This window comes from Ranitomeya variabilis, chromosome 2 (assembly GCF_051348905.1).
Source record: "Ranitomeya variabilis isolate aRanVar5 chromosome 2, aRanVar5.hap1, whole genome shotgun sequence".
Lineage (NCBI taxonomy): Eukaryota > Metazoa > Chordata > Amphibia > Anura > Dendrobatidae > Ranitomeya > Ranitomeya variabilis.
Genome location: NC_135233.1, coordinates 378,856,562 through 378,869,238, shown reverse-complemented (window position 1 = coordinate 378,869,238; position 12,677 = coordinate 378,856,562). Strand labels below are relative to the sequence as shown.

Here is a 12,677-nt window from a genome sequence, read left to right as displayed (position 1 = left end):
TGCAGACTGGGGACGAGTAATGGAAGACACAATGTAATCAATGAACTTATTAAAACGTTTGCATTTATTTTTTTACACTTTTTGTAGATAAAAAACAGCACATTAGAATGACGGCGTCACCTGTCCTGAATTATTAAAGGCACATCGTTAGCTTGTTTTCTTATGGCTTTCATTTAGACCATTACACATGGGAAGTGCAACCAGCAAAGACATTGCCTGTGCACCTAAAACCTCAGTGTCTCATATTCTATTTCATACACCACGCTACAAGTGCTGTTATATCTGCCTAGCTCATGCTCTTTTAGAAGCTGCTTTCATCTGCTGTCCTAGCAAAAATCCTTTCTCAAACATTAGACACTCTCACCATCTGAGCACGGAGGAGGGGAGTGGAGGAGATCACACAGGAGAGTGTTTGCAAATAGTGCTTGAATAGGAATTCTTGCTAGGGCAGCAAATCAAAGCAGCTTCTCAAAGAGCATGAAGTAGGCAGTTACAACAGCACTGTCAGCGCAGTGTTTGAGAACGAAGGAAGAAAAATAAGGTGACGGAGTATATTACAAAGATTCATAACTGTGCAAAGGCTGATCAATAAATTAAAAAAAAAGTTTTAATTGCTTTACAAAAAGTTATTTTTTGCTGCATTGTAACATTTTAATTTTCATTCTGAGCCTATTAAAACCACTGTTCTTCATACCAAGAACTCAGAAGACAATTTATTAAAAATAACTTTTTTTTTTCAAATTTCAGAAAAACATTATCTGAATATATAAAGTGTTAACTTCCATTTTCAACCCAATAATATCGGTAGGCAATTTTTCTACATCTAACGATACGATGTTGCACTGCATTCTGGGAGATATTTTCACAATTGAAAGGTGTAAACTTTATGTACAGATCACACATGTGAATACGACCCTATTTATTACAGTGTCAACCTACAAAGTAGATCTTAGCTCAGTGTAAATGGAACCATTTACCAATGTAACTAAAAGTAGTTGTCAAAAAGTAAGAATCAGTAGTCGATTTAAAAAAAAAAAAAATTGCATCAGGTAACGTGTGTAAAATTTGCTGTCATGAGAATATTTATATGTCTTGTCTAATATTGTAAAATATTCTATTACAGTAGACTTACACATATACTACAATAATCAAGCCTGTGTAGCAAAGGAAGGCAGTGTAATGTACAGCAGATAATGTCTTCATACATGGGTGCCATCTGGTGGTCGCTCACAAAACAGTAATACAAATTACATAATACACCCCCAAAGAGGGGCAGACTGACCGTTAGGACAGTGAACGTGGACTCAAGGCCAAAGGGGGTCTTCAAATATGTGGTTACCAGGAGCACGCCCCACTCCTAGTACAGGGACATTAAAAATAAAAATATGATACCAGGATTATAGCCTCCTCCTAGATTACTCTTAGTCCGCTCCTAACCTAGGGTCTAAAAAATGCCTATATTTGTGTACATGCGGTAAGAGCGAGGCTCTAGTTGGTATCCTTCATTCTTATACTTCAGATTCTAAGACTCCTCCGTCAGATTTCCAAGTTTGGTTAGAAGAAATGAAACATCAAAAATGTAATTTAAAAAAAAAATGTTGCCCTTTAAAATTGCCGCCTTAGGTACTTGCCTCATAAAAAAGTCAATACTATTCAATAAGCTGCAAGCCAAAGTACTTTTGTCAAGTTTCTGGATGATTTGGTTTTCTCTTTTTTTAGGCACCATGGTAGACCTTGTCCGGAAGGTCCAGGTCCAATATAAGGCGTCTTACTGATAGCTAATAAGGCACAGACTTTCTGCAAAACTAATTTTCACCCCAATTGGAAAAATATATATATTTTCCCCACATTTTGTCAAAAAAAAACAGCGAAAAAAGTGTCTGAAATTCCTTTTGACTTCTGCATTGAGTTCATCCTCGCATTGTCCTTTGTCCTCTGTGGTGGTCAAAATAAAGGAAAGCGTCTCTGACCATTGAGGGACAACTTCCTGGGGTAGAAGTCGGATACAGTGGGGTCTGATAATTATCGGCAACCGAGCAAACCCTTCGCCTGATTTTTTTTCTTAGGAGCACGCGCCCCCTAGCGCCTCCGGCATATCCACTCTTTGTTCGTCCAGACGATTTCCCTGAAGGCGGAATAAGATCTCAAAGAGATCGGCGGCGGCCTGAGGGATCGGCGGAGAGCTGCGCTGGTCGTTCATGCGCTGAGACTGCAAGTAAAGAGCAAAAGCCAGAGATGAGCAAATGTGTTCACAGAACTGCAGTATTCTGGTCACACTCCTAAGTTAGGGGATGTATACTTTTGCAAGATTTTTATTTTAATGCTCCAATGCATCTAAAATTACAAAATAAAGCAACGTTCCAAATTTTCCTGTATGCAGCTCCAGGACTGGAGAGACCTGATCTACAGCTGGGATCCTAGAAACCCGATCTACAGCTGGGATCCTAGAAACCCGATCTACAGCCAAGATTGGAAATACAATTGTGTGAAAAAGTGTTTGCCCCCTTCCTGATCTCCTATTTGTTTGCATGTTTGTCTCACTGAAAAGCTCAGATCACCAAACAAATGTAAATATTAGACAACGATAACTCAAGTAACAACAAAATGTAGTTTATAAATGAAGGTCATTATTATTAAGGGAAAAAGAAATCCAAACCTACAGGATCCTGTGTGAAAAAGTGATTGCCCCATAACCTAATAACTGGTTGAGCCGCCCTTCGCAGCAACAACTGCAATCAAGCATTTGCGAAAACTGGCAATGAGTCTTTTACAATTCTCTGGAGGAATTTTGGCCACTCAACTTTGCAGAATTGTTGTAATTCAACCACATTCAAGGGTTTCCGTGCATGAACCGCCTTTTTGAAGGTCATGCCACAGGATATCAAGCAGATTAAGGTCAGGACTTTGACTAGGCCACTCCAAAGTCTTAATTTGGATCATTGTCCTGCTGCATAACCCAAGTGCACTTCAGCTTGAGGACACGAACAGATGGCCGGACATTCTCCTTCAGGATTTTTCAGTAGACAGCAGAATTCATGGTTCCCTTTACCACAGCAAGTCTTCCAGGTCCTGCAGCAGCAAAACAGCCCCAGACCATCACACTACCGCCACCATATTTTACTGTTGGCATGATGTTCCTTTTCTGAAATGCTGTGTTACTTCTACGCCAGATGGGACATACTCCTTCCAAAAAGTTCAACTTTTGTCTTGTCAGTCCACAGAATTTTCTCCCAGAAGTGTGGGGAACATTAAGATGTTTTCTGGCAAAACTGAGACGAGCCTTTATGTTCTTATTGCTCCGCAGTGGTTTTCGTTTCAGAGATTTGCCATGCAGGCCATTTTTGCGCAGTCTCTTTCTTATGGTGGAGTCATGAACACTGACCTTAACTGAGGCTACTGAGATCTGCAGTTCTATGGATGTTGTTGTGGGATCTTTTGTGACCTCTTGAATGAGTCGTCGCGGCACTCTTGGGGTAATTTTTGTCAGCCGGCCACTCCTGGGAAGGTTCACCACTATTCCATGTTTTTGCCATTTGTGAATAATGTCTCTCACTGTGGTTCGCTGGAGTCACAAAGCTTTAGAAATGGCTTTATAACCTTTTCCAGACTGATAGATCTCAGTTACTTTGTTTCTCATTTGTTCCAGAATTTCTTTGAATCGCGGCTTGATGTCTAGATTTTGAGGGACTTTTGGTCTACTCCACTTTGTCAGGCAGGTTCTGTTTAAGTGATTTCTTGATTGAGAACAGGTGTGGCAGTAATCAGGCCTGTGTGTGGCTAGGGAATTTGAATTCTGCTTCCCAAAGATGTGATAAACCACAGTTACGTTATGTTTTAATAGGGGGGGGCAATCACTTTTTCACACAGGGCACTGTAGGTTTGAATTCTTTTTCTTTTTCCCTTAAAGACAAAGACATTAATTTAAAAACTGCATTTTGTGTCATCTTTGTCTAATATTTACATTTGTTTGGTGATGTGAAACATTTAAGTGTGACAAACATGTAAAAGAATAGGAAATCAGTACTCAACTGTACCTGATCTACATCCGGGATTGGAGTGATCTGCTCTACAGCTGAGATCAGAGAGACCTGCTCTACAGCTCAGGTCAGAGAGACCTGCTCTATAGCCAGGATCGGGGAAACCTGATCTACAGCCGAGATCAGAGAGACCTGATCTAAAGCCGAGATCAGAGAGACCTGATCTACAGCCAGGATCGGGGAAACCTGATCTACAGCTGAGATCAGAGAGACCTGATCTACAGCCGAGATCAGAGAGACCTGATCTACAGCCAGGATCAGCCAGGATCGGGGAACCCTGATCTACAGCCGACATCAGAGAAACCTGCTCTACAGCTCGAATAAGAGTGACTTGCTTTACAACTGGGATTGGAGAGACCTGATCTACAGCCGGGATCCGAGTTATTTGTTTCGCAGTTGGAATTGGGGAAACCTGATCTACAACTGGGATCATAGAAAGCTGCTCTACAGCCAGGGTCCGAGTGACCTGCTCTACAGCTGGGATCGAAGAGATCTGCTCTACAGCAAAGATTGGAGAAATCTGATCTATATTCGAGATTGGAGAAACCTGATCTACAGACAAGATCAGAGAGATCTGCTCTACAGCTGAGATCGGGGAAACCTGAACTATAGCCGTAAGAGACCTCTGAAGTTCCATTTAACTCTGATTGCCATGTGCTAAATCTTTCTGAAGGTCTTTTGCATTCAAGCGGGGGTTCTGATTTGCCTCTCTAGGAATCCTATGAGCAGCTCTCACTGAAATTTTGCTTGGTCTTCCAGACCTTATCTTGACCTCCACTGTTAACTGCAATTTCTTAATTACACTTCAAACTGAGGAAAAGGCAACTTGAAAACGCTTTGCTATCCTCTTATAGCCTTCTTCTGCTTTATGGGCCTCTGCCATTTTCATTTTCAGAGAACTAGGCAGCTGCTTAGAAGAACCTATGGCTGCTGTTTTTGGCACAAGGTTATAGGAGGCTGGGTTTTATAAAGCTAGGAAATTTGCATCACCTGGCCTTTCCTAACGATGATCGTGAACAAGCCATGACCCTAACAGGCTAATTAAGGTCTGAAACCTTGGTCAAAGTTATCGGAGCACACAAATCTCCAAGGCTGCACACACTTTCATTGGCCCATTTCCCTTTTTAAATTGAAAAAGATGAAAAATTATATAGTTTGACCAGGGGTGCCCAAACTTTTACATGCTACTGTACATTACATAACACTATGGTAATTGTAACCTTCCATCTACTCTGCTAGTGTCCCGCCTCGTCCATTCCTCCGGGCCCTGCCTGGATCCAGCGACCTCTTTTGTCCCTTCCCCACTGACCTCTGGTTTGGCTGAGAAATAGGAATTCAGAAGGAAACCATCGGCCTTCCTGTAGCTCTTCCTGGAAATGATTTCCGTTGCATTTTGCTCTAAAACCTCACCCATGACCTCATTAATAAAAAATCCACTCAGTCGCCCTCCGGCCGTACAGGACGAGGTGATTTATAATTAAGCCACCTGATAAACTGATAAAAGTGTCACGCCTTGTCCTACTGTAGCCAACAGTATAAAGCTCCTGGTCGTCATGTGTGCTAGGGCAGAGTCCTCCCAAAGAAGGGAGAGAAAGCTGAAAACATGGAGTGAAATGCTCTTGTTATCCCATTTGGTGCCCTAGGCCACCAGGGATGCTCTCATTAACCCTTTTTGACCACCCTAGGCCACCAGGGATGCTCTCATTAACCTTTTTTGACCACCCTTGGCCACCAGGGATGCTCTCATTAACCCTTTTTGACCACCCTAGGCCACCAGGGATGCTCTCATTAACCCTTTTTGACCACCCTAGGCCACCAGGGATGCTCTCAATAACCCTTTTTGACCACCCTAGACCACCAGGAATGCTCTCATTAACCCTTTTTGACCACCCTAGGCCACCATGGATGCTCTCATTAACCCTTTTTGACCACCCTAGGCCAATAGGGATGCTCTCATTAACCCTTTTTGACCACCCTAGGCCACCAGGGATGCTCTCATTAACCCTTTTTGACCACCCTAGGCCACCAGGGATGCTCTCACTGACTTTATTAATGCCATAGACCACCAGGATACTCACACTAACCATTTTCAACAGTCTCAGACCACCACTCATGATCTCACTAATCCATTTTCACCGCTGTAGACCATCAGGGACGCCCTTGTTAACCCCTTTGCAAAGCACTGCATGACCACAGATGCAGTCGCTAACGCTTTTTCACTGCTCTAGACAATCAGGATGCTCTCACAAAGCCTTTCCTACTACCCTAGACCACCAGGATGCTCTTACCAATCCTATTTTACTGACCTCAACAACCAGTGATGTTGTCTTTAACCCCTTTTTTCACTGCCCTAGACCACCAAGGATGGTCCATAACCTTTTTTTAGTACACTTAGAGCAACATTGATGCTTGTACTAACCACTTTTGACTGCCCTATGCCACCAGGGATGCTTTCACTAACAGCGCTTCACTATTTTGGGCCACCATGAGTGCTTTCACTTGCCCTTTTTCATTATATTAGACCAGCAGGATGCTCTCTCTATTCCTTTTTCTATTCCATCAGACAACCAGGTCTCATTAAGCCCTTTCCCTGTTCTTGTCCACTAGTTTTACTCTTACTAACCCTTTTATACTACCTAAACCACCAAGAGTGCTTATATTTACCCTTTTCACTATCATAGACCACCAGGGAAGCTGTCCGTAACTCTTTTACATCACCCTTGACCACCAGGGATGCGCTCACAAACCCTTTTCCATTGCCAATGACCACTCGGATGGTCTGACTTATCCATTGTTACTGCTGTTGACCACCAGGGACCTTGTTACAAACCCCTTTTTAACTGCCCTAGACCACCAGGGATGCTCTCACAAACCATTTTTCACTACACTAGACCACAGGGATGCTCTCACAAACCATTTTTCACTACACTAGACCACCAGGGATGCTCTCACAAACCATTTTTCACTACACTAGACCACCAGGGATGATCTCACAAACCATTTTTCATTACACTAGACCACCAGGGATGATCTCACAAACCATTTTTCACTACACTAGACCACCAGGGATGATCTCACAAACCATTTTTCACTACACTAGACCACCAGGGATGATCTCACAAACCTTTTTTCACTACACTAGACCACCAGGGATGCTCTCACAAATCATGTTTCACTACACTAGACCACCAGGGATGCTCTCATAAACCATTTGTCACTACACTAGACCACCAGGGATGCTCTCACAAACCATGTTTCATTACACTAGACCACCAGGGATGCTCTCATGAAACATTTTTCACTACACTAGACCACCAGGGATGATCTCACAAACCTTTTTTCACTACACTAGACCACAGGGATGCTCTCACAAACCATTTTTCACTACACTAGACCACCAGGGATGCTCTCACAAACCATTTTTCACTACACTAGACCAACAGGGATGCTCTCACAAACCATTTTTCACTACACTAGACCACCAGGGATGATCTCACAAACCATTTTTCATTACACTAGACCACCAGGGATGATCTCACAAACCATTTTTCACTACACTAGACCACCAGGGATGATCTCACAAACCATCTTTCCCTACACTAGACCACCAGGGATGATCTCACAAACCTTTTTTCACTACACTAGACCACCAGGGATGCTCTCACAAACTATGTTTCACTACACTAGACCACCAGGGATGCTCTCACAAACCATGTTTCACTACACTAGACCACCAGGGATGCTCTCATGAAACATTTTTCACTACACTAGACCACCAGGGATGATCTCACAAACCTTTTTTCACTACACTAGACCACAGGGATGCTCTCACAAACCATTTTTCACTACACTAGACCACCAGGGATGCTCTCACAAACCATTTTTCGCTACACTAGACCAACAGGGATGCTCTCACAAACCATTTTTCACTACACTAGACCACCAGGGATGATCTCACAAACCATTTTTCACTACACTAGACCACCAGGGATGATCTCACAAACCATCTTTCCCTACACTAGACCACCAGGGATGATCTCACAAACCATTTTTCATTACACTAGACCACCAGGGATGATCTCACAAACCATTTTTCACTACACTAGACCACCAGGGATGATCTCACAAACCATTTTTCCCTACACTAGACCACCAGGGATGATCTCACAAACCTTTTTTCACTACACTAGACCACCAGGGATGCTCTCACAAACTATGTTTCACTACACTAGACCACCAGGGATGCTCTCATAAACCATTTTTCACTACACTAGACCACCAGGGATGATCTCATAAACCATTTTTCACTACACTAGACCACCAGGGATGATCTCACTTGCTCAATGATTTCCTGAGCAAGCATTTCCTGCAATATTCTCTGTGTCTAGATGAGCCAGTAAGTAGAGACTAGTGGAGATCGGGTACAGTTGGGATAAAAGGGCAATTTCAAGAAAGCCTTGTTTTAATTTTGCTCTTTTCTCTATTTGTTTTAATCTAGGGAGCAGTATAAAATGACTTACTAACTCTTTTCACCTTACTAAACCACAAGGGATCATTTTTACTGCCCTTGACCACCAGGGATACTCACATTAACCATTTTCACTTTTTTAGACCACCAAAGATGCTTTTGCTAATACGTTTTCATTTCTCCAGACCACCAGGGATGCTCCCATTAACCCTTTTCCTACTATACTAGATCAACAGGGATGCTTCCATTAACCCCTTTTCTACTACACTAGACCACCAGGGTTGATCTCATAAACCCCTTCTTCATCTCTAGACCACCAGGGATGTTCTCATTAACCCTTTTTCTACTGCACCAGACCACCAGGGATGCTCTCACTAACCTCTTTTCTCAGCTCTAGACCGCCAGGGATGCTCTCATTAACCCCCTCTTCAGCTCTAGATCACAAGGGATGTTCTCATTAACCTTTTTATACTACACTAGACCACCAGGGATGCTCTCATTAACCTCTTTTGTCAGTTCTAGACCACCAGGGATGCTCTCATTAACCCCTTCTTCAGCTCTAGACCACCAGGGATGCTTTTTATTAACAATTCTTACTACCCTACTAGTATTACAAGGCACCTCGTACCTGATGTCCTAAGATGGTGGTATACAGCTCCTCCTGGGCGGGTATTTTGATTGAAGGAGGTTTCCTTCTACGACTTCGCCCAGTCCAAGATCCCCCCCTCCTGCGCTGCAGTTCTGAGACGATCCCTTTATCATCAGATGGGAGGGAAAACTGTCGGTAACTGGGCATCGAAAAATGTCTCTTGGGTGGAAGAACCTGGTCGGGCAGCAGCGCTCTCTGCTCATCCAGACGTCTGGTCTGTGCGGTGGACAGTAGCTCAAGAAATTCTTCTGTGTGTAGCGAGAGGACGGAGGCTGAGAGGCCTGGAATGGGGATGGAGGAAAATTAATTTCCAGGAGGAATAACAGAGGAGCAGCAGAAATAACAGAGGAGCAGCAGAAATAACAGAGGAGCAGCAGAACACAGAGTTCTAAAACAAATGGTACAAAATTGGGAATACAAGTATTTAGTACACAGGGTATGAGGTGCAGTAACAGGTATGCAGCACTAGATGGCAGCACAGCTACACTACAAGGCGCTGGCGGTATACTATGCAGCTGTGGTATGTACCGCCATATAGCGCTGGTATTATTCCCTTTTTCAGTTATTTTTAGTGACCTCTAAATAACAGTTCCTCTGTGTGACTACAGCATCTGTAAGAGGAGATCCGACACCGCTCCCCGCAGACAATATACCACTTTACTGTCAGTGTGTTTCATTTCTGATAAGTTTATTGAGCTGCGATTCCAGAATCTCGAGATATCTACGATTATCTAATCTTAGATAGTTTTCATGGATTGCAGGGATGGGGAAGCGATCGCTCAGCTGAACTTTAATATCTATGGAGCAGGAAGGTCGATCATTAGGAACCTCAGCTGCTTATTTATAGACACCAACTGCAGGAACTTTCCATGAAGCAGTCAGTCATGTCTGTTTCTTGGAAAGTTGGGTGACAGCAATAATTGTTAATATTACATCTGCCGGCTGTCACCCAGCTTTCCAAGATTCAAAGTGCATCTGTCATCTCAGATGGCCTTTCAGAATAAGTCGTCCTTACATGTATCCTGCGTTTTTATCGGTTTCCCCCTCTGCGGGTTCTATCTATAACTTTAAGTTCTCTCTGGGCTAGTGGGTGTAGACCATGGAGACATGAGGGATTCCTGCTCTTCTGTCTCTATGCAACACATGCTCAGAAGCAGCAGTGGCATGGGGGATATTTTACATCACTACTGAGCAGTGTGGCTGTGAATCCAGCAGTGGAGGTGAAATTTAACTCACTGGAAAGCAGCAACACAGATTTGTATGAGTCTCTCTGTCTCGTTTTGCTACTCCCATCTCATTACACTAGCTGGGTGTAGACTAGCTGCTATAACATCTCCCATACGCAGCACACACATACATGAGGGATTCCTATTCTCCTGTCTCCATGTAATACTTGTTCAGTAGCAGCAGCGGCGGCGGCATGGAGGATATTACACAGCACTACTGAGCAGTGTGGCTGTGAATCCAGCAATAGGGTGAAATAAAACACTCACTGGAAAGAAGCAGCACAGGTTTGTGTGAGCCTCTCTGTCTCTTTCACCCAGCTTTCCAAGATTTAAAGTGCATTTGTCATCTCAGATGGCCTTTCAGAATAAGTCTTCCTTACATGTATCCTGCATTTTTATCAGTTCCCCCTCTGCGGGTTCAAACTATAACTTTCAGTTCTCTCTGGGCTAGTGGGTGGAGATCATGGACACATGAGGGATTCCTGTTCTTCCGTCTCTATGTTACACAAGCAGCAGCGGCATGGGGGATATTTTACATAGTTTCTGAGCAGTGTAGATGTGAATCCAGCAGAGGGGGTGAAATACAACACTTACTGGAAAGCAGCAGCACAGATTTGTATGAGTCTCTCTCACTTTGCTATTCCCATCTCATTACACTAGCTGGGTGTAGACTAGCTGCTATAAAGTCTTCCATACACAGCACACATATATATGAGGGATTCCTATTCTCCTGTCTCCAGGTAATACATGTACAGAAGCAGCAGCGCGGTGGCATGGGGGATATTATACTGCACTACTGAGCAGTGTGGCTGTGAATCCAGCAATAGTATGAAATAAAACACTCACTAGAAAACAGCAGCTCAGGTTTATGTGAGTCTCTCCGTCTCACTCACTCTGCTACTATCTTATCCATAAACCTCAACATGCAGCTGTAATCTGATCCCTCAGTCTGGTTATGACCATGACGGATTTTAGCTACTTTTTTTTACAGTAAATAGCGCATTTAGGAAGTGTGGGAGGGAAAGAGAAGGCTAATAAGTGGAGAAAAAAGCATATTTCTCTAATAACGTAAATTGCATTTTTTATATTATCCCTTGAACTATTGATTTATGTCACATTTCTTCTGGACTCTGCAGTAAGCACTAGACTGTTCCGGGTGGGTGCTGTAGACCACATGAAGGGTCACCTTACCTCTCCTTTCGCAAGCCGGAGATGGGGGAGCAGATTTCCAGGGTCTCTCGCCATCTCCTATGATCTCTGTAGACGCACTTGCATTATCTAGGAAAACGCTCTCCAGTTCCTCGAATTGTGAGGGCCTCGGAGGACACTGTTCCAGGGGCCGTGAAGAGATACAAGACATCATCATTAGGAATAAATGTATGTATACAATAAAAGTGGAAATCACCGGTCACTTTTCTGAATAATCGTTATTAGAACTTTATGTTTGTGATGAACGTTTTCTAATTCTTAAAGTGAAACTTTCAGAATAGTTTATAAACTTCTATGAAAAAAATGCTACAAAAAAAAAGTCATTCTTTGTGGATGTCCTGCAGCTTGTGACAGGCAGGCAGCGTAAATGTTGTATGCGGTTAAGAAAACATCATTTATTGGTCCTGTGTAATTAGACGGGCTATTAACTTATTAGCTGAATGTGAACTTTCCCTTTAAGATTTGAACTTTATAGATGTTGTTATTGCAAATGTCACCGACTGCTTCACATGTATATTTAGGAAACATTAATCATGAAGCTGATGCTTTGTTTTCTCACATTTCCAAATACAAGTCCTATTATGCCACAGCTTTGTGTTGGGCAATCACTATACAAATTCGAGCAGTGTAAGTCCTACGTTTCATGAACACTAGTTTAGTTAAGACCTTTTAACAAAGGTAGATATTTGCCTATAATCTACAAAATAACAAGATGATTGTCTCCTGTTCAAATCCCCCTTAAAGGGGAACTGTCACTTACCATAAACATATATTCTTTATTGCCTGGTGTAAATGCCACTGTTCTCCTGAATCCGACGCTGTTTCTCTTTTATTCCTGTGCTTCTCCATTCCTGAGATATGGCCCTCTATTCCCTGGATTTAAATCTATCAGTGCTAGCAAAGTGGGTGTGGTCCTCAACTCTTCTCTGTGGGAGTGTCTTCTTGAAGACCATGCCCACTTAGATAACTAGACTAGATTTATTTACAAGGCCATATCTCAGGAATGGAGAGGCGCAAGAAGAAAAGAAAAACATCGCCGGATTCAGGAGAACAGCGGCATTTACATTAGGTAAAAATAAATACATATT

The 12,677-nt window shown here is 42.9% G+C and overlaps 1 protein-coding gene across 3 annotated transcripts in view; it reads right to left on the bottom strand.

The window, feature by feature from the left end:
* Positions 1–46: 46 nt before the first annotated feature.
* The window catches only part of GPSM3 (G protein signaling modulator 3), a 134,717-nt gene continuing 122,086 nt past the window's right edge, over positions 47–12,677 (bottom strand). For all 3 annotated transcript variants that reach the window (XM_077286126.1, XM_077286127.1, XM_077286125.1), the window contains exons 3-5: positions 11,572–11,707; positions 9,134–9,435; positions 47–2,209 (exon numbers count right to left, since the gene is read on the bottom strand). In XM_077286126.1, coding sequence (XP_077142241.1) covers positions 2,063–2,209; positions 9,134–9,435; positions 11,572–11,707 — 585 coding nt within the window. In that variant the 3' untranslated portion in view covers positions 47–2,062. The remainder of the gene's footprint in view (positions 2,210–9,133; positions 9,436–11,571; positions 11,708–12,677) is intronic.